This window comes from Suricata suricatta, chromosome 14, assembly GCF_006229205.1.
Source record: "Suricata suricatta isolate VVHF042 chromosome 14, meerkat_22Aug2017_6uvM2_HiC, whole genome shotgun sequence".
Lineage (NCBI taxonomy): Eukaryota > Metazoa > Chordata > Mammalia > Carnivora > Herpestidae > Suricata > Suricata suricatta.
The window spans coordinates 81941035-81964785 of NC_043713.1; the positions used below are offsets into that span (position 1 = coordinate 81941035).

Genomic DNA, 23751 nt, shown 5'->3' on the forward strand with positions numbered 1-23751 from the left:
CGGAGCACTCTACTTTACCAAAGCAGCCTGCTTCACTGCTGAAGAAAGCTTAAGTTGTAGAAAATTTTCCTTATAGTCAATCAAATATTTCTTTCTAACCATTGGTCCTAATTCTGCCTTCTGTCAAACAAACAAGAATATTAACCCATCTGTGTCAGGGGACCCAAGACTATTCCCAGGTTCAGTGATTTGCTAGGAGGACTCACTTCAGCATATCATCATATTCTTGGCTATGCTTTATTAGAACAAAAACATAAAAGCAAAACCAGCAAGAGGAAAAGGCACATGAGGTGAAATCCAGAGGAAACCAAGGGCAAGCTTCCAAGACCTTCTCCCTTAATTCTTCCAGCAAGGAGTTGTAATAATGCATGTGAAATGCTGCCAACCAGGTAAGTTCATTAGAGACTCAGTGCCAGGCATTTTAGTTGGGGGATGGTCACAGAGGCACACCGTCTGCCCAGCCCTCACCTAAATCCCAGGCTCTGGGAAGGAAAGCAGGTGTTCAACATCAACTGCCTTCTTTGTACACACAGATTAGGCACAGTGAGCAATTCTTATCGGAGAATGGTGGGGATCTTTCTAAAATCAAAGTTCCTAGATGCCAGACAAGGGCCAACCTTGCAAATAAGATTTTCCAAGAATAGCAGTTTCAGGCCTGCTATGTTAACTCTTTTTCTGCACACCATCCTTCCCATAATCCTTTTGAAATTTAAATGCAATTCTTTTATGCTTTTGGGTTTTGTTGTTGTTGTTGTTGTTGTTGTTCTCAGTTAATACAGAATCAATTCTTTCTAAGAAAGTTTCCACTTTTCACCTGTTTTGGTCACCTACACCTGGACTCCGCCTTGCCCATGTCCTTCTTAACACATATGCCAAAACTGTGAGATAATATTCCAGGCATAATTTCACCATAAATGGGATATTACATTTTTATTAATGGGGTATAATAATTTGTTTTATAATGCTGAATTACTCATGGGTGATAAGTGGAAATGACAGACAGAACTTGAATTCCACGACATTGTGTTTATCATCCTATTAATGGCATTTTGTTTGTTTCAGCACAATGCTCTTACCTCCCAAGATGACTTTGAATCCCACCTCCATCATCTGTCTCTTGCTGACTATTCCTTCTGGCTTCCTGTCATGTGAAAATTATTGAGGGTTGTGGAGGCAGACCACCTCAGTTCAAATCATGGCACCACTACTTACTAGCCATGTGATCTTGGTAAGTCAGCATAAATCCTCCCTGTGCCTCAGTTCCCATGACTGTAAAAACCTAAATAATTATCTCAACTCTTAAAGTTGTTCAATGAAATAAAAGATATAATGTATATAAGAAGCCTTAATATGGTGACCGGCACATTGTAACTGTATAGTAAACATTAATTATTAATTAATCTAAATTATTGATAAGAATAATAAACAGGTCGGTATCAGGGATGAAGCTCCATGGTACTTTTTGGGTTACTTCTCCCAGAGATGACAGCATTCAAAATTCTTTGAGAACATCAGTTCAACCAGATTTATGCTTAATTATTACATACTCAAGTCCAACATAAAAAACTTCAAGATACAGTTCAAGATATGTTCATGATACAACATATTCATTATTATCAATTTTCAGTTATGTTAAGAGACTATAGTCTCTACGTTTAACCTTATCACCTGAAAAATACTGGTGTGAAGAAAAAGAAGTCAAGATAGATAAGACTGGCAAGAAAATCCCTATCACTGAGAAGATAATTTCAACAGTTCAAGAAATTCCTACCCACGTTAGAAGTCTGGCAGAATAAGAGATAAACACATTCCTGTGCTTATTGCAGTAATTAAGTAAGGCAATCCAATGAAAACAAAATGTTAAGATGAAAACCAAAGTACAATGAAAAAAAGGAGCATTTTTTAGACACTTCATCTTTTATTAATAAGAAACATCCAGGGAATACTAATGAGAGTCTAGCAAAGCACAAACGCCTGTAGACCTGTCATCTGCAAAGAGAGGAGCTAAAATTCTCAGACGAAATGCAACATCTGGAATATTAACTTTAATGGCAGTACTTCAATACTGAACTTTACAAACTGCCAGCTGACCTCTAAAAAGAAAATGACAAAGGAATATAAATTACTATATGTATAGTATTTATCCTCATTAACAATCACATTCCTAAATTTTCAAAGACAAGATTAACCAAACAACCACATATGGATGATCAAGGAGTGAAGCTTTATACCCAAACAAATGGCTGCCATACAGTTTCTACCAAGTTAACGTTTCCAGTTTGTGACTGTCAGACCTGAGTTCAAATCCTTACTCTGCAACTCACTAACTGTGTGACTTTAGGCAAGTCACTTAAACTTCTCTAAGCTTATTTCCCCAATTACAAAATGCAGATAATGTTTACCTCACAGGTGTTTTGAGAGGATGAATCAGAATATACGTGTGTGTTTTACTGTGATTAAACATACAAAGTATAAAATTTATCATTTTAACCATATTTAAGGGTACAACTGTGTGGCATTAAGTATATGCACACTGTTGTGCAACCATCACTGATACATTTTTGAAGGCTGAGCACACAGTAACTGCTCACTGAATAGCAGCTAAAATGACTTGCATTAGTGGTTTCCTATCCTCAGTCTGCAAACCATTTATCCATAAACAGAAACGCTTTCATAGTTATTTCTACTGAATTATACCCAGTTTGGGAAATACTAATTTCTTTTGTTTTTTTTTTTATTTTTTTTAATGTTTTTATTTATTTTTGAGAGAGAGAGAAACAGTGTGAGCAGGGGAGGATCAGAGAGAGAAGGAGTTACAGGATCTGAAGATAGGCTCCAGGCTCTGAGCTAGCAGTCAGTGCAGAGCCTGACGTGGGGCTAGAACCCACGAACCGTGAGATCATGACCTGAGCCAAAGTCAGACGCTTAACCGACTGAGCCACCCAGGCGCCCCTGGAAATACTAATTTCAAGTTTTAAGCTATAAATTGTATTCTTAGCTTTCAAACTCTTCATTCAAGTGACTGACACAAATATAAAAATATCAGGTGCTAACACTTACTGAGCACTTAGCATGTGCGAGGGCTGTTTTAAGCACTTTGCAGGTATTAACTCATTTAATCTGCACAGTAATAATTCCAGGAGGTATATAGTGATAATAGCCACATTTTACAGCTGAGTACAAAGAGGTTAAGGAATCTGCCCAACATTGCCAAGCTGGTAAGATGACAAAGCCAGGCTCTGCACTCAAACAACCAAATCCTAGCGCCATGCCCTTAACCACTCCACTACAGTGCCCCTCACACAAGCAGTGACATGAGGCCCGCAGGAATGACTTCCAGATGTCAGATGTTATATGTTGACTGGGAAGCTCTGACATCCATTATTTTGTGTGTTCTTCATAATGACAATGAAGAGCAATCATCCTCATTTTATAGACAGAAAAGTGATTTGCTCAAGGTCAACAGGAACAGGTGAGAGAGATCTGGACTCAAGCTCAGCCACTTATTACCTATAAGTGCATCTACAATCGCCCTGAGCTTCATTCAGCTGTAAAATGGAAATAGCAGGAATAAAAATACAAGAAGTAAAGGAGTGTAGTGTGTGTTTGCAAAGCATCTAGCACAGAGCCTTTTATAGAGAGTGCTCAATAAATGTTAGCCCCCTCTTCCTCATCCTCTTATTAGTGACTCCTGCTATAGCGATTCTTTACAAATACCAAGCTACTACTTCTTGATACCCTCTCACCAACTGTGTTAACAGATGGATGGCAAAAAACATGACTTTTGGTGATTACCATGTGATACCAAATGAAACTTCAGTGAAGTCCAGCTATATTATATAATTTTAAGTATAACAAACTTCCTCTCTTTTGTCCATATGGTCTGCCACTTTATCAAAGTAGAAAATAAAACTAGTCTACCAAGATTTGTTCTTTACAAAATTATGCTTAATGTTCCCCAATACCTTCTGTTCTTTTAGGTAACTGCCAAATTATTTATTTGATTTGTTCTAGTTTCTGACCAGATATTGTTTAAAAATTAAGTTGACCTTATCAATTCCAAAGCTACCTTTTTCCCTTTAAGAAAAGTATGCCTCTTGGGGCGCCTGGGTGGCTGAGTTAGTTAGGTATCCAACTTCAGCTCAGGTCATGATCTCACGGTTTGTGGGTTTGAGCTCCACGTTGGGTTCTGTGCTAACAGCTCAGAGCCTGGAGCCTGTTTCAGATTCTGTGTCTCCCTCGCTCTCTGCCCCTTCCCCACTCGTGCTCTGTCTCTCTCTGCCTCAAAAATAAATAAACTATAAAAAAATTAAAAAAAGAAAAGTATGCCTTTTTCTGTCATTCTGATGACACTTCTCTTACTGACCATAATTTATCAAAAATAAAACCTAATAGGTTGGCAGTATGTTCTATACCCTCACATATGCATGGAAAGAATGTCTAATACTGAATTTATAAGCACTATTCATGCCAACTGTGGCCATAGCAATTAGTATTTCTTGTCAGTTGGGCAGCATTTTCTTAAGAAAAGACAAAAATGCTAGGAGGTAGCATGGCCTCTTATAAAAATTGCTGCATAATTAACGCTCCTCCCCTCCCCCACCCCATAACAAGGATGTCACAAAGCACACCCTGTAGGCTTCCAAGTAACATTTAAAATATTCCCATTTCTTAAAGCAATCTGGAAGTGGATGTTAAAAGCCAAAGGAATTTTCAATCAATTGCTGACTGTTGAAATCTACTACTTCCCAGAAAGCTAAAGGCATATCGGGAGGCTACAATCAGAAGCACCACAGAGAAAAGTGGTACCATGGGAACAACTCACTTGTGTTTGGCACAGTGAAGGTTCACTGCCAATTTGTAACAGTATGAATTCTGTAACTATTCAAAGCCAGCAATGAAGTTTGGATGTGAGCAGCTTTTCAAAGTAGCTTTTGCTGAGGCCTAGTAGCTAAGTAGCTAATATAAAATAAATAAGCTGTAAGGAGTGGTAATGTACAGGAAATGTTTAGGAACTGGTATTTAGGATAGGTATATTACCTATTTGCTTTTAAAAAAAAAAGAGAAAGCACTGTGCTTCAGACAAGATATTTTGCTTCATTCATTCATTCTTTCTTGAGCTAATTTTATGAAAATGAGATGGGGAATTATATTTTTGGTGCTTAAATTTAGCCACCTATATAAATGACAATATTACTTGTCCTACTAATCTCATGAGTCTGACAGAAGGATAAATGAAATAACAGCTCTTGAAACATTATTAAAATATAGCAAGATAAGGTATAGTTGCATTTTTAAAATGTATAAGCCTCTACAATGATGTCATTTAAATGGCACCAGTCTCATTGGCCAAATACACATTACAGACAAAGTAACTGAGTGATGATATTTTCTCAGCCCTTTATGGAATTACATTTATCAAGGAATATGAATTGTCTTACCTGTTAATTCCTACTCATTTCGTTTTGCTTTTATAACTTAATACTTATACTAAATAAATCCAATATAAATTCACTTAATTAAAAAGGAAAAATTTAGAATATTATGTTGTAAAATCACTAAGATCTATGTCATTATACATCAAGAACTTCTTAATACTACTGCAAAGACTTTTCAGTTTTAAATAACTAGGTTTTATAAAATAAGATGAACTTTCCATTATTGACATTCAAACCAAAAAAGTAAAACCCATGAATGGTTTCAAACGAAAGCAACACTCATAACTTTGCCCCATTAGATACTTCAACTTACTTCATCTCCCTTCAGAACTTCGGTGCCATCAAATTCCCGGGTCTGATTTGTCTTCACTGACACCTCTCTCTCTAGGCTGGCTAACTTTTCCTTCGTTTCCTGAAGTTCGTCAGCTTTGGCTTCTTTTTTACGAGAAATGATGGATGCCTAATTGAGTATAAAATATGAATGTAAAATTATACATACAATCAACTTTCTGTTATCTTCTGAAATTCTCTAAAAATTATATTTTTCCAAGCTAAACTTTCAATATCTGGTTGGCTTCTCCTAATCAATACCCTACTACCTGCCATTATTAGTTATATGTTTAATATGAGCATGTAATGTACATTAAATATCAACCCAAAGACATTTTGGAAGACAAAAGCCCTAAAAATACAGCTATATCAGCAGAGAAACAAAAATACAATACTATTAAAAATATTCAAATATGTCAGGTAACACTCAAATGTTAATGAAGATACTTTCTAGGTAAGTAAATAGAAGCTATCCCTAATTCTAATGTTTCTCTGCATGGTAGCTTACCTTAAGCTAGAGGAAAACAAGAATGTTTTATTCTCAAAACTACAACATGGGTTATCTTACCTAAATTCAATAGCCATACTTTTAAAATAAAATGTTAAAACATCTACTATATTTGGGATATTCTAATAAATGAAAGTACAGGTTTAAAACCAAACACATGACTCACCGGAACTATGCAAATGTTTACACAACCCAAATGGCTGCTCTCAGCCATGAACACAGCACTTTCTATTACTAAGCAACTGGGGGGATTTCCTCAAATGAACCACGGCTGGACTACTGTAAGAAAAACATTAGCCAAACTGTCTTCTTAAGTGAAATAGTATATTTTCCTCACATAAACTTGACAGGAGAAGGGAAATCTCTAGTAGAAACCCTTTAAACCAGTCTATTCTCTCTGTCTAAAAAATGAAAAGACAAATGATGAAGGAATGTTTCTTTCCATAGAATTATTCCAGCCAGAGAGAGAGAGAGAGAATGATAAGAGTACCAGAAGCATACAGGAATTGATGGTATACTTCCTTAACACAATAAAATAAATAAACATAAGCCTCAGTCCAAACCAGGATCTTATTTAATAAACACAAGAGTATCTCCCACTAAGTCTGGAACAAGGTAATAATGCCCACTATCTCCACTATAATTTAATATTGTGTTGAAGGTATTTGCTCATATCACTAGGCAAGAGAAAGCAATTAGAAGCATAAGAATTTGACAGGAAAAGTTGGAGTTTTCATAGTATATGATTACATCCCTAAAAAAAAGAGAAGAAAATCCATGGAGAAACTATAGTAAACAAATCAATAGTATTCATAGACAAATCAGTCAGAAGACATAAGGGAAGGAAAAAAACCTCAATTATAAAAGCAAAAAATAAAATATGCAAGCAAGAGAAGTTCCACAACTTTGAGGAAAACAAACACTCCTGAAAGACAAAATATATAAACTTGAACAAATGGAGAGACATAACATGTTCTTAGATGGGAAGACTCAAATATCACAAAAATGTAAGTTCTGAAGTAACTGATAACTATAAAGCAAAACCAATAATTAAAAATCTATGTTTTTTTCCAAGAGCTAGGCAAGTTGATAATAAACCTTACTGAAAGAATATACAAACAAGAATTGTAAGGAAAACCCTGAAAAAGTAGAGCAATTGGAGGTGAACGTGGTTACTTTTATCATTTATTTGAACTTGATTATAAAGCTTCTGTAAATAAGTTAATATGTATACCTGGATAGGCCAATGGAACAACAGAAAATACAGAAATAAATCCAATAGCATTATTAAATTTAAAATAAAACAGGCAGAATCTCAAATCTATATGGGGAAAATGGATTTTTTTACTAACTGATATTAGGACAATTAGATAATTGGATAACCAAATACAATAAATAGCATATAACCAGAAAAAAATCTAAATAAATCAGAGATTTAAATACAAAAAATTAAATCATAGAAATCCAAAAGGAAAACCTGAGTAAATTTTGCTATAACTTATGAAAGGGAAAAATGTTCCTATATATGCCTCAAAACCTAAAATAATAAGAGAAAGAACTATTAAATTTGATTTCAGAAAAATGAAGAACTTTCCCATGGCAAAGTAAAAAGGCAAACACCAAGCTGGAGGAAAATGTTACAATTATAAACCAGACAGAGTAAATATTTTGAATACATAAAGAAAGAAGGCCAACAACCCTACAGAGAAATGGGGATATGGACATGAAGGGACAATTCACAGAAAAAGAATTAAAACAACTGTTACTCATGTGAGAAGATGTCCAACCTCATTTATAACAAGATAAGAGAAAATTAAAACTATTACACTATACCATTTCATATCTAAAAGGAGGGCAAAACTCTAAAAGTTCAGTCACACACTCTCTGGGAGGCAGTGAGGAGGCAGGCACTCTTGCACTGCAGGCGGGAACCAGAAATGCTGCCACTTCTATGGAGAGGGATTTGGCAATATCTAACAAACTTACATACAAATATGCCCTTTGATGGAGCAATCTCACCTCTGGGACTATGTCCTAAAAATAACACTGGCAAAAATGCAAAGACATAGGCAAAAATCTGCTCATGGAAGTATGATTTGCAATAACCAAAGAATGGCAGCAACCCAAAAGTCCACCAACTAGTGATGGGCTGAATGAAAGGTGGTATAACCATTCAATGGGGTACTACGTACCGTGAATCAGAATAAGCATACCAACTAAGACAGCTTTGATTTAAAAAAAAAAAAAGCAGGTAATAACAAGTGTTGGCAAGAATGTGGAGAAATGAACACATTCGTACACTGTTGGTAGGATTGGTTTGGAAAGAGTATGGCATTTCCTCAAAATGTTAAACATAGAATTATCAAACGAACCAGTAATTCCACTCCTAGGAATATACTCAAGAGAAGTGAAAACATATTTTCACACAAACACTTGTACAAGAATGTCCACTGCAGTATTATTCACAATAACCAAAAGGTAGAAATAATCCAAATGCTCATCAACTGGTATACAGATAAACAAAATATGGTCTATCCATACAATGGAAGGTTATTCAGTAACAAAAAGAATAAAGTACTGACTCAAGCTACAACATGAATGAACTTTAAATATTTTTTTAATGTTTATTTATTTTCAAGAGAGAAAGAGAGATAGAGCATAAGTACGGTAGGGGCAGAGAGAGAGGGAGACAGAATCTGAAGCAGGCTCTGGGCTCTGAGCTATCAGCACAGAGGCCAAAGCAGGGCTTGAACCCACAAACTGTGAGATCACGACATGAGCAAAAGTTGAGTGCTCAACCAACTGAGCCACCCAGGCATCCTAACATGGATGAACTTTAAAAACTATGCCAAGTAAAAGAAGCCAGTCACAAAGGATCACATATTGTTTGATTCAATTTATATGAAATGTCCATGACAGGCAATCTATAAAGACAGTTTGGTATATGGTAGTTGCCTAGGGCTGAGGGTTGGGAAGGAAATGGGAAGTAACTGCTAATAGGTTTAGATGTTCTAAAATTGATTGTGGCGGGGCGCCTGGGTGGCTCAGTCAGTTAAGCGTTCAACTTCAGCTCAGGTCATGGTCTCACTGTTCATGGGTTTGAGCCCTGAGTTGGACTCTGTGCTGACAGCTCAGAGCCTGGAGCTTGCTTTGGATTCTGTGTGTGTGTCTCTCTCTGCCCCTCCCTTGTCTGCACTCTGTCTCGCTCTCTCTCTCAAAGATAAATAAACATTAAAAATTATAAAAAACATTGATTATGGTGATGGTTGCACAACTCTGTGAATATACTAAAAACCAGTGAATTGTGCACTTTACAGGTAAATTACATGGTATGTGAATTGTATCTCAATAAAGTTGTTAAAAAAAGGAATAAAGATTATTCTACTATTTAGCAGCATATATTAAGAATTTAAAAAAGAAAAATGTGTATACTATGCTCTTCCTTCTCTCAGAAGGGAGATATATGAATCTATATATATTATTATTTGGCTTTGGGTTTTACTTTTATCTTGAGAGAGAGATGACATGGGTGCATCTGTGAGCAGGGAAGAGGGGCAGCAGGAGAGGAGTGGGGGGAGAGAGGGAGAGAGAGAGAGAGAGAGAGAGAGAGAGAGAGAGTGAGAGAGAGAGAGAGAGAGAGAGAGAGAGAGAGAATCTTAAGCAGACTCCACACCCAGCACAGAGCTCAATGAGGAGCTTGATCTCCTGACTGTAAGATCATGACCTGAGCTGAAATCGAGGTGGATACTTAACCAACTGAACCATCCAGCTGTTCCATAAATAATATTATTTTTAATGGAATAATTAAAATCTTTTAAAAATTACCTGTGAGGGAAGAAAAGATTAGGATGCATAGCACAGGAATAGATGCTAGAAATTTCTTTGAGTACTTTTTGTTTTTTAGAATTGGCTTGAAATCATGTAAATATTTTATTACCCAAGATATACAGAAGTGCTGATGCATAGCACATGCACCCCAATGTTCATAGCAGCACTGTCAACAATAGCCAAAACCTGGAAAGAGTCTAAATGTCCATCACCTGATGAGCGGATCAAGAAGATGTGGTATATATATACAACGGAGTATTACATGGCAATGAGAAAGAATGAAATATGGCCATTTGTAGCAAAGTGGATGGACTTCGAGGGTGTCATGCTAAGCGAAATAAGTCAGGCAGAGAAGGACAGATACTCATAGGTCTAACAGGAGAACAAGAGAAACCTAATGGAGGTCTAACAGGAGAACAAGAGAAACCTAATGGAGGACCAGGGGGAGGGGAAGAGGGAAAGAGAGTTGGGGAGAGAGAGGGACGCAAAACTTGAGAGACTACTGAATACTGAAAATGAACTGAAGGTTGAAGGGGAAGGGGGAGGGGGAAAAGAGGTGGTGGTGATGGAGGATGGAAGAGCACTGGGTGTTGTATAGAAACCAACTTGACAATAAACTATTTAAAAAAATAAAAATAAATAAAATAAAAATAAAACTACTTACAAATTTCAAAAAAAAGAAATCATGTAAATATTTTAAATAATTATAAAACTAATCCCTAAAAATAAAAATAAACATATATATGTATTCAGTTTAATATGTGGCATAACCATATAGAAGAACTATTCTAAGTGACTTTAAAACAGTAATTTGTATATTCCTAGTGGCATATATCCTGAGATAAAACAAAATAAAAAATAGTTTTCAGCAGTAATTATATTTTTTGGTGGTAGTATTGTTACTTGTATTTTGAAACTATTATGTGTAAAGTGTGGATTAAAGCAAATAATGGATTAAATGATGTTGGTGTTACTGAGAGCCAGAATTTCCAGTGTGGGATAAGTAGAAAGATGTGAGACTGATGAGGTTAAGCAGAAGCCCAGTAGCCTTGAATTAAACTAGAAGAAGGGTAAGCATGAACTCAGGGTGACATTAGTAAGATAGGAAGAAAAAAACTATTTCTAGCTTTGTCCATGAAAAAGACCTAAAAATAATGGCCACTCAAGGAGCAATGAGAAGTCCTAATACCTAAATTTCAGTTGCTATACATCATTTCCTAATGAAACAAATCAGGCTCACAGAAGGAAGTCTAATTCCACTAGGTATGGAATTAGAAAAAATATAGAAGATTTATATTAGAAAAAATATAAAAGATAAACATGGAAATGTTCTTATCATACCAGAAAGCAAGGACATTATCAAAGACAAAGAGAATATTAATAAAGGAATCAGAAGTTAACTGAAAAGCCTCCTAGCAGCCCAAAATGGGACAATTTGAGCATCATCAAGGAAAATGTTTGAAACTTATCAAATATAATTACATCTATGATTCATAAGGACATTAAATATCTAGATGATCTGTCCATTGTTGTAAGTGGAGTATCAAGCCCCTGCAATTACTGTATTCTTACCAATAAGACTGCTTATGTTTGTGATTGTTTTATATATTTGGGTTCTCCCGAATTCAATGAATAAACATTATAATTGTTAGCTCTTTTTGATGGATAGACCTCATAAATATTAAATAAACAAGCAACCAAAAAATGAAAAACTAACCTTAATTGATCGCTTCTGTTAGGGGATGAAAATGAGGTGGAGGAAACAAATTCATTTTGAAAACTGATAAAGAACCAGGCATGTACCCTGCCTTTCCTGTGTGAACTACAGCTCAGTTTAACCAAATAATTGATGAGAGGCTTTTCTATAGAGGCAGTCCAGCTAATAAATGAAGAAGGAATCACAGTATCAACATTAAAAAAAAAAAACCATTTATTTTTGAGAGAGAGCGAGCGAGAGAGTGAGCGAGCACACACTAGCAGGGGAGGTGCAGAGAGAGGGACAGAGGATCTGAAGCGGGTTCTGTGCTGACAGCAGCAAGGAGGATGTGGGGCTCCAATTCACTAACCTCGAGATCATGACCTGAGCCAAAGTAGGATGCCCCAGGTGCCCCAAGTATCAACATTTTATAAACCTTAATGGATGATCAATGGTAATCAATGGCTGTTAACATTCCCAAAAAAGAGACAATTAGACATTATTACCTCCAAATGGAAGTACATAATGCTACCTAGAAAGTATTCTTGACAAAAAAAATATCAAACCAGAATTTTTCAAGCTTCTAGTTCCAATATACAGGAAATACAGGAAACAAAGGAACATTTTAAAAGAACACCGTAAGGTCTTGATCCGTAAAATACAAACTACAGAAAATGTTATAGGATGAATAAACAAGTTTCTTCAATAAATAAATTGCAAAAAAATGGTTAAATAGATAAGTGGGAAAGGGAACCCATAGATTAAAAGAGACTTAAACATATCAATCAAATGCAGTGTATGAATCCCATATGGATCCCAATTTAGACAAAGTAGAAAGAAAGAAAGAAAGAAAGAAAGAAAGAAAGAAAGAAAGAAAGAAAGAAAGAGAAAATCAAGGAAACGTGAACACTAACTAGATATTTCACAATACTAAGGAATTATGACATTTTTCAGATGTGGTATGCTGTTAAGTTTTTTAAGTTTTATTTTTTAGACATAAATTCTGAAGTATTTATAAGTGATATAAAGTCTAGGATTTGCTTTAAAATAATTCAGTTGGGGGGCGGGTGCCTGGTGGCGCAGTAGGTTAAGCATCCAATTTCAGCTCATATCATGATCTCACAGTTTGTGAGTTCAAACTCCAGATTAGGCTCTGTGCTGACATGTCAGAGCCTGGAGCCTGCTTTTGGATCCTGTGTCTCCCTTTCTCTCTGTGCCCCTCCCCTGTTCATGCTCTGTCTCTCAAAAATGAATAAATGTTAAAAAAAAAAAAAGGTTTTTTTTAATAATCCATTTGGGTCTGGGGGTATAGATAAATCAGGAATGGCCATGATTGTTACAGATGAGGGGCACAAGAGGGTTTATTGAACTATTTTCTCTACCTTTGTATATGGTTGAAATTCATTATAAAAAGGTTTTTAAAATTTCAGCATCCTTGAAAAATGCTTTGTTATGTAGCCTAATACTTTCTGAGGTTATAGAATACTCGTCCTACTAAAGTCCTCCTGCCTGGGTTCTTTTCAGAGAATCCATGGCTTTCGTTTGAATCTTTTGTCTTGAAATACAAGACAAAATTTATACCCTCACAATCTAATAGTTGTGGATAAAACAATAAATATCTTAGCCCTAAAATTTAACTTATTCTATACACTAATAGTGAAGCAGCATAAAGAGAAATCGAGGAATCAATCCCATCTACAAATGCACTCAAAACCATAAGATGCCTAGAAATAAAACTAACCAAAGAGATAAAAAATCAGTACTCTGAAAACTAGAAAATATTTATGAAAGAAATTAAAGAGGACACAAAGAAATGGAAAAAACATTCCATACTCATGGATTAGAAGAACAAATATTGTTAAAATGTCTATATCACCCAAGGCAATCTACACTTCTAATGCAATCCCTACCAAAAATACTGCAAAATAGCAAAAATACAAACCTAAAATTTGTATGGAACCAGAAAAGACCCTGAATAGCCAAAGTAATGCTGAAAAAGAAAACCAAAGCTGGAGGCATCATAATTCCAGGCTTCAATGTGTATTACAAAGCTGTCAACATTAAGATGGTATGGCACTGGCACATAAACAGACGCCTAGATCAATGGAACAGAATAGAAAACCCCAAAATGGACCCACAACTATATAGTTAACCAATCTTCAACAAAGCAGAAAAGAGCATCTAATAGCAAAACGAGTCTCTTCAACAAATGGTGTTGGGAAAACTGTACAATAGCATGCAGAAGAATGAAACTGGACCATTTTCTTACACCAAACATAAAAATAAATTGAAAATGGATGAAAGACCCAAATGTGAGACAGTCAACCATCAAAATCCTAGAGGAATATACTTGCAAACTAACTTGAAACCTGAAAAAATGTATTGCTTTTAATTTATTAAAGATTATAAATATTTTGATTTTATACCACTTAAACTTTCATTTAAAAAATCAAACTCCACACTTACAGATATAAGCACAAATAGCTCTATCACCACAGTTGGCAGACGCTAAGGAAACTAAGCATTATCAGGTGTCCTGAATTTCAAATTCAAACATGTGTCTTCTGTGGTTTTTCCACAAATTCTTTTTTATAATCTGGAGATTAGCAATAACAGAAGAGCATTTATTCTTTACTTCCTTCTCACTTTAAGACATCCACAACACAGCCTAGGGTATTTACGAAGATGTTCATCAATAAAATTAAAGATCTAAATATGAAAGCCAAAAGAGTGGTCTTACCTGTTGCCTGTATAGTGAGAGTTTGCCTTCAATTGGTTCATTTCTCATCATTTTCTTTTCAATCAGCTGATTTATCTGTGTGTTTACTTCATTTATCTAAAACAACATGAAAGTAAAAAAAGTTAAAACTCTCCCTATGATTACATAAACTAAGGGATATCTGGCCAAACCAAGCTTTGACTTTACAGTTATGTGTGTGTGATCATGAGAGAGAGAGAGAGAGAGCGAGTGAGCGAGCGAGAGCACGAGAGCGCAAATGGGGGGAAGGGGGGACGGGGAAGAGAAAGAGAGAATCTCAAGCAGACTTCACACTTAACACAGAGCCTGACATGGGGCTCGATCCCACAACCCTGGAATCATGCATGACCTGAGCTAACATCAAGAGTAGGATACTCAACTGACTGGGCCACCCAGGTGCCCCTGAATTCAGTTCTTATCACCATGATTTCATGGGAGGAACAAGTCCATTAATGTTCTAAGTAGATTATTTTTAGAAACAACTTACATTTCATAGTTCATGATATATATTTATACACTTTGATTACTTATGTGGATTTAACCATCCACATTGAAATTATCTTATTCTATGTGAAATTTTATATGTTATTATCGAAAAGATAATTTCTAAAAATTCAAAGTTAGCCCTCACCTAGGTTGTGACTTTCAAGTCACTGCAAGTGATAAAGAAAATCCAGACTAACATTTCTGAGGGATTTAGTGCAAGGACTTCATGAACACAACCGAGAGTTGCTGGGTTCATGGATGACATCTAACAACCCTTCCTGTTCTAATGATCAGTGATTCTTTGATAGCTGCCATTTATCTTATTCATTAATCCTTTACCAAGTGTAATAAAATAAAAGTGAATAAGCCAATAGAAGCATACAGTCCCTCAAGAAATTTTTAAAAAATTACATGGCTTTCAGTATATCTATATTTTGAAAAAACTAGAGTACTCCTGTTAATTCTATGACATTAAATTTGAGCCAAATGTCACTTGGACAACTAATTTCTTTAAGTAAATGAAAAGAATAAAATGGCAAGAATTATGTATTTAATTAGAGTGGCTTTTAAGCACATATTATGCACATTAAAGGATTCGCAAGCCAAATCTTTCAATAATTGTCATATCATTTAATTGTTATTTTTAAAAAATATACTTCTGATTGGTGCTTTATTTCTATGGAACAAAAATGTTATAATATAAAACCAGGTTTCAATGAACATTATAAGAAAGTTTAGTAATTCCAAAGCAGGCCTACATAAAAGGCAAATAAAAATATTAGCTTTAAATATAAAATTGCTATACTATTACTCTTGGAAATAAAAAAAATGATATGCAGAATATTTAAAAAGTTACCATCTAAATGATTATATTATGAACACATAAACCTATGAGTCAATCATATGTATTAATTTACATACTCAAGCTACTTAGTTTCCTAAGCAGTTGACTAAGTCTGTATAACATAATATACATTGAGTAACAACATTACATGCTGTAATTTCTCACAAAGAACAATTCCTCATAGAAATTGTCAACTCATCACAGGTGAACTTAAGAGTCAAGAGCAAGACACCATAGAAAGCAGTTCACATAATTTTTCACAGGACTGGGGATGAGATAAAATTGGGAGTTATAAAAAGAAAATGATTGTCACTTACTTTAGATTCAAGTTCAAGAAGATCAGAATGGCCCATGGCAGGCTCTGAAACCACTTTTTGTAAAAAATGCAATTCTTTTTTCTTGCTCTCTAATTCTTTAGGAAATTTTTCAGTTACCATGTAAGAATTAAATTTTATCTCTTCCTCTAGTCTCTTCATTAAACCTTTAAAAATAAAATAATTATTCAGCCCAAGAGAGTAGGTATAGTGATACTTTGTACACTTTAAAATAGAAGATCTGATTAATAGGCTGTATAATAAAAATTGACCATTGAAATATTTTTTTCAATTTTTAAAAAAGTAATCCACACCCAAAGTGGGGCTCAAACCCATGACTCCAAGATCAAGGGTCACACGCACTACCGACTGGGCCAGCCAGGTGCCCCAACCATTGAAATCTTTTGAATGACAACCCAAATGAAATCCCACCTATATTCTTTCTTCTATAAGTGGCCATTTATTCTTTTTCTTTTAGAATACTTCTCTTTTTTCTATGTTTATTTTTCAGAGAGATAAGAGACCATGAACAGGGGAGGAGAAGGGAGAGAGGGAGACAAAGAATCCGAAGCAGGCTCCAGGCTCTGAGCTGTCAGCAGGGAGCCCAATGCGGGGCTTGAACTCCCCAACTGTGAGATCATGACTTGAGCGGAAGTCAGAAGCTTAACTGACTGAGCCACCCAGGCGTCCCAAGTTTTACAATACTTCTGATGCAATTTATATTTCTATTCTAATGTTTCATAAATGGTAATATAATTTGTCAGCTTCAAGCCAATGAAAACATTACTAAAGGTACAAGTTAGAATCCAAAAAGTAAGAAATTACCTACATTCAGAAACATTTTTGGCTTTCGATGTTGGTAGGTTTGATATTGTAAAGTATTGGCTTATAGTAAGTGGCAATTCAAATTATATTTTAAAGGTTTAATAAGTTTTCTTATTTTGGCAGAGTACACAAATATTCACACACAGAGATTTTCAGTGAATAATGGTTTTGTTATAAATTCCCAGCCTAGAGAGCTTTAAAAGGTTTATTTCAGATCTTTCCATGACACATTTACAAATTCTGGCTTGACTTTTTAAAACACTGGATTTCCGGTTAAGTAATCTACGTAGGTAGATTGCTTAATAAATTTGGCCCCAAACTTTAAAAATTATTTTTAGTTCTGTTGTGCTAACCATAGATTAACATGTAAAAATTTATTAATGGCAAAATCACAAGTTTTCCATTCATCCCTACAATTTTCCCCCTTTTTAGGGACTGGGGAAAGGGAAGGAAGAGAGAGTATTTAACGAATCAGACTATAATTAGGCAGTCATTCCTATGTGGTCTCTGATTGAATCTATATCCCGGCTCCTTTGGCTATTAGATTACTGGTTTTTCCGTCTTCAAGTTCTTAAACATACTACACATAATCAGAGATGTAAAGAATCAAATACAAAAATGTTTTTAAAGATTTAAAATTCTTAAATATTATCTTCCCTATTTAAAAGAAAGTTTCTAATTTTAGAAAATACAAACTCAGTATAGAGACAGAAACTGGTTGCCTAGGGATGGGTAAAGGGGCACAAAAAGGGGCAAAAGTGAGAAATTACACAGGACACAAGAAAATGTTTGGGAGTGATGGATATATTTGTTATCTTGATTAAGGTTGATGGTTTCAACAGTGTGTGCTTTATGTCAAAACTTATCAAGTATATGCTTGAAATATGTACAGTTTATTAAACATCTATTTTACCTCAATAAAACTGTTAAGAAACATTAAAACACAGAGTTTCCATCACATTTAAAATTCTTCTCTTAAAAATTTTAACTTAAGACCTTGAAGAGTAATCATATGGTCTATGCAGCTTTTAAAAAATTATCTTTCAAAATCCTGGTGAAATTAAATATCTGGTTACTAAGATCTCAGCAAACTTCCTGATTAAAACCCCCCTAAAAACACCTCTCTGACCCTACTATAGTGGAATGAGTAGCTTCTTTTATATAATAAATCTCACAAAAGGATAGAGTCTAAAGATGAATTAACTTCCATGAGTGTTTTATAATATGGCTGTTACTCTGAATAAATACAAAGCACATTCCTACACTAAAAATACTTTTCATGTTATTTAAGTAAATAAAAATTTTCTAGAAGCTATTTTTCATTACTTAAAAATTTAGATAGACCTTCTTAAAGGAAATACCTGGATCGATTAAACATGTTTCATCTACTCTTTTCCTAGGCTGCTGAATACGACCCTTAAAACTATTTCCCAGAAAGATGTCAACAGAGCAAGAACTCCTTAATTTCCTGCTCCTTACACCTTGCCCCAAAGAACACATACGGAACACACAACACCTTATTTTTAAGTTTTCAGCCCTGTTTTTTTTACTTGATTCCCCTTTTATCTGTGGAAAAGATCATTTTCTTCCTATCCAGAGTTTTGGTCTCTACTCCTACCGCCTAAATACTTAACAGACTATTTACTGAATGCCTGCTCTGTGTAATTTAGCATGCTAGGGCCTGGAAATAGAAAGACCAATTATGACTTGGTGACTAGTATGGAGTTTAGTTGAGTCAGAGTCAGATATGCCAACAATTAACATATTGTGGTAAATGTTGCAGAACATTCAATGCACTGCACACAGGAAAGGTTGTTATCAACTCTCACCTTTTCCTCCTGAATCTTCAGTTTCTGTTTGTCTAACTGACTCTCTCCTCCAGCACACAATCACCCCTATTCACAATCCCCAGCACATAATCGCCCCTATCACAAACACTATCACAAACACTATCACAATCACCAGTATACAATCAGTCTAGGCAAGGTACTTTCTCATTCATTTGCACACTCCATTGCCTTTTCTTTTTTTCTTTTTCTTCTTTCTTGCCCTCTTTTCAAAGACAAGCAGTCAGGAGAAGCCTACCCTTTAACCTCTGCTTCATCTACTACATTTATGTTCTTTCTGGTGAATGTGGCTTGGCATGGAATATCTTCTACTCCTTACCTTTCCAACTTGAACTTAACTCAGGTGCCACTTCATCCAGGAAACCGTTTGACTCTGTGATAAGGTTTGGTGCTTTGTCTCTTTGTTCTCATAGAACCCTCCTGGGCTCCATCAGCAAATTCAGGATGCTGCATTATAACTGTTCACTGCCTGTTGTTCCTATATTAGACTGTGAGATCTTAAATATCTTTGCTTTCTATTCCTAGCACTCAGCACGGTATCTGACATGTTGTAGATGTTCAAAAAAATGGAATTAATGCACTATAGTTTTGAGCCAGTTATTTCTATTACTACTTAACAATGCAATTGACTTTAATAGCATATATTAACATTACTTGCATTAATATTTTACACCAACATCCCAAGAGATGCATAAAACATAATTTTATTTGTAAGTTTTATTGTTAAGTAATAATTATGTATTTCCTGGCCCAAATAATTTCTCTTTAGGCTAGAAAGGCACAGCAAAATAAAGACTATCAATTCAAATAAAAAATGAAATATTACTAATGCTATAAATATCTTTGGATATTCTGTTTAGTTGTCAGAATACATAATAATAATATATTTATGCTAATAAAATTGAGGATAACAGATATTGCAGAACATTTTAAACTGTATTAAACTTCAGTGATTGTTTTTCTGCATACCAAATCTTTCAATTCTCATACACATTACCTTTATTTCAAGAAATTCACTGTTATAAATTTTTTCAATATTTATTTTTGAGAGAGAGAGAGAGAGAGAGAGAGAGAGAGAGAGAGAGACACGGAATGTGAGTGGAGGAGGGGCAGAGAGACACACACACAAAATCTGAAGTAGGGTCGTGACTCCGAGCTGTCAGCATATAGCCTGATGCAGGACTCGAACTCACAGACCATGAGATCATGACCTGAGCTGAAGTTGGATGCTTAACCAACTGAGCCACCCAGGTGCACCTCAAGAAATTCACTATTAATGGAAAGTTCTAAAAATTTCTTAGTAAGAATAGGCCTATACAAATTACTTATTGATACTAATTTTTAAATGGCTATAACTTATGGATTTCTTTTGAAGATTAATCTTAATTTTTTACAGTAAGTTTGGAGGGAAACTATATCAAATCCAAAGAATATACGCTAAAAAGATACAAATTATACTAAGGAGGAAAAAATCATAAGAAATTTTTTTTCTTGGGGCACCTGGGTGGCTTAGTCAGTTAAGTGTCCAACTCTTTCATTTTGGCTCAGGGCATGATCTCGTGGTTTATGAAATCCTAAGAGGACGCTAACAATGTGAAGCATACTTGGGATTCTCTGTCTCTTTCTCTTTCTGCCCTTCCCTCCCTCTCTCTCAAAAAATAAATGAACATTAAAAGAAAAAGAAATTATTTGCTTTGTCCTTATAAGACTATGAGGAGTGAGAGAATCTATGGAAAGCCACTAATTAACATGTATTAACCATATATTTTTAGAGGCAACACTATACTGGTTTTTAAAATATTAATTAAATATACTATATTTCCTTGATTCTAAGATGTCATTAATTAGTAACAAATATCATGTTAAATGTACATATAAAATGTAACATATACTCCAATGACAAAAACAATTAAAATGGGAAGGAATATGTGTCTAGAATCAAGGAAATACTATATTATCTATTTTAACAGCTTTATTGAGATACAATATACATGCCATAAAATTTATCCATGTAAAGTATTCAATGGTTTTTGGTAAATTCACAGAATTGTGCAACTAGCACCACAATCAATTTTGGAACACTTTTATCGGCTCCAAAGGAAGCCTCTATACCCATCAGCAATTCCTTCCTCCCTCCACCAGACACACACACACACACACACACACACACACACACACACACACACAGAGCTGTACCCACCCTAAAACTCCAGAGCCATAGGCAATCACTAGCTGGATTTTATCTCTCAGGATTTGCTTATTATGGACATTTCATACAAATGGAATCATATAATATGTGATCTTTTATGGCTAGTTTTACTTAACATGTTTTTGAGGTTCATACGTGTTGTAGCATCAGTGTGTTTGATGCAACACAATCTGTTTACTCATCAGTTTAGGGACATTTGGGTTGTTTCCACTTATGGGAACTTATTATTCATAATAATGAATAAGGCTGCTATGAATGTTTGTGTACAAGACTTTATGTATACATATGTTTTCAATTCTTTTCAGTAGACACCTAGGAATGAAACATGCTGGGTCATTTTGAGAAACTGCCAGATACATTTTCCAAAGCAGTCACACCATTTTATATTCCCACCACCAACAATTCCACATTGTCACCAACACTTGTTATTGTTATTGTCTTTCTTATTCTATGAATTATAGCTTAGAGCATAATATTTCATAGAATACTACAGAAGGATGAACTAACCCTTGAACAGCTAGGGTTCACACTGGAACATTTCTCCAGTACCAAGGAGAGCTCTCCACTGCTCTTCCAGTTTACATGGTCTCCCTTATGAGAGCAAAAATACTTTTAAAATGCCTAGGATGGGTTTGGTGGTGTAACTTCAGGTATTAGAACAATTTATCCTCTGTGTAGAGCTAATATGCCAACAGAGCAAGGGATACCCATGTCGTTAGCACAACCCAATACATGAAAAAACACTAAGCTTTAAGGATCCAGCATTTGATTCCTTTTCTTCACGGCTCAGGCCCTAAAACAATTAGTCACATTTTCCCCATCCATCTTTTCCATAACACCCGTCCTAAGTACATGCTCACACACGAGAGAGCATCCCTCCATGGTGGTTTTCACCACCTTTACATTCTGAATATACATTCAGAATGGGAACTATAAAGCCCCAGGTAAAAGTTAAAGATGTCTTCAACAGGAGTCTCATTAATTAACTAGGAAATTACACTCTAAAATGCTGAGCTATCACTCAATGATAATTAATTTTCATGAGTTGACTGCTTTAAGGGAAACTACTGATTTAAACTAATATTCTCTGATCATCTAGATCATATAATAGTTTCCACTTACTTTCAGGCTTTGCATCTGCTGCTGCGTGGCGCATACTCTTCAGCTGATTTTGTACCCTTTGCAGTCTCTGCACTGCATGAAATAGCTTTAAAATATAATTAGATCCATTATTTCCTCAGTCCATTGAGACCTACCACTCACATGGACAAGCAAAGAAAAATACAAGTTCCACGTAATTCTTGTGATGTAAAAAGAACAAATAATAAGAACTTAGAAAATTACTGTGTTGAGCTCTAAATGTAATTGGTTTTCTCAATACCTTTTCATGTAAAGCTTTTTAAAAAAGCTTTCAGATATTTTTTCTTTAGTTATTTGTTGCTAAAGAAATATATGCATCAGGCTCTTCTTGTTATAACAATGATTTTCTTTTTTTAATTAATTTCATTTTTTTAATGTTTTATTTATTTTTGAGACGGAGAGAGACAGAGCATGAGTGGGGAGGGGCAGAAAGAGAGGGAGACACAGAATCCAAAGCAGGCTCCCAGCTCTGAGCTGTCAGTATAGAGCCCCATGTGGGGCTCAAACCCCCAAACGTGAGATCATGACCTGAGCTGAAGTCGGAGGCTTAACCAACTGAGCCACCCAGGTGCCCCTAATTTATTTCATTTTTAAGTAATTTCCACACCCAATGCTTGAACCCACAATCCCAAGATCAAGAGTCACATGCTCCACCAACTGGGCCAGCCAGGTGCCCCTAACATGGTTTTCTTAATTCTAAGGCATAATTAGCATTCTCAAATGATGTCTTAGATCAAGAGTTGCATACTCTACCAACTGAGCCAGCCACAAATGATGTCTTAGAATCAGACACTGATGTGGGGCACATGGGTGGCTCAATCAGTTAAGCGTCCGACTCTTGATGATTGAGCCATGTATCACACTGAGTGCTCTCTCTCTCTCTCAAAAAAAAAAAAAAAAAGAATCAGACACTGATGCTAAGTAACTATTCAAGGACCAAGGAATGCAGCTTACTAATGCAGTTGAACTACCATGATGCCAAATCAAATTCCAAAAGCATCAAACATCTCACTGAGTAGGAAATAGAACTGTTTTGAAGCATATTTTTAATGTATAAGTCTACTCAGTTTTAAGACAAATTTTAATACAATAAAAGTAATCCTTTCTAGCCAAATTATTTTTTCTTCAAAGCAAAATAGAAAAATGTGGAGTGTGGGTGATTTTGGGCCTTTTCATGATTTGCTTATTTGCCACTGGAATAAAGTGTAGTGGATACTGTAATTGGTGGAATAAAATGGATGTTCTCATAGCCCCAGAATCTCAGGACACCCTTTGGAGATTCTCAAAGTTTTATCAGCAATCTTAATGCTTACCATTATGATGAATGTTCTGTGATGTTGGGTCAACATGAGTTAAGCACAGGCTAAAAGGTAGTATATAGATATATGCTGGGTACTGAACCCAAAAAGTACCATTATTGCTGTTGGTGCCACAAAATCCTTTGAAGAGTATTCCATCACGTTAACAAAAGGAAACTTGAAGTTCCACAATCTGGAATTCTTTTTTTTTCTACATTTGGATAAGCAAA

At 35.3% G+C, this 23751-nt stretch overlaps 1 protein-coding gene across 4 annotated transcripts in view; it reads right to left on the reverse strand.

Annotated features, from left to right (window-relative positions):
• The window catches only part of IFT81 (intraflagellar transport 81), an 84657-nt gene that overhangs the window by 50335 nt on the left and 10571 nt on the right, over positions 1–23751 (reverse strand). For all 4 annotated transcript variants that reach the window (XR_003902495.1, XM_029922042.1, XM_029922039.1 and 1 more), the window contains exons 8-11: positions 22206–22290; positions 16206–16369; positions 14541–14636; positions 5752–5898 (exon numbers count right to left, since the gene is read on the reverse strand). Coding sequence is in view for 3 of the 4 variants with exons in the window: in XM_029922042.1 (XP_029777902.1) it covers positions 5752–5898; positions 14541–14636; positions 16206–16369; positions 22206–22290 (492 nt within the window). In the remaining variant the exon portion in view is untranslated. The remainder of the gene's footprint in view (positions 1–5751; positions 5899–14540; positions 14637–16205; positions 16370–22205; positions 22291–23751) is intronic.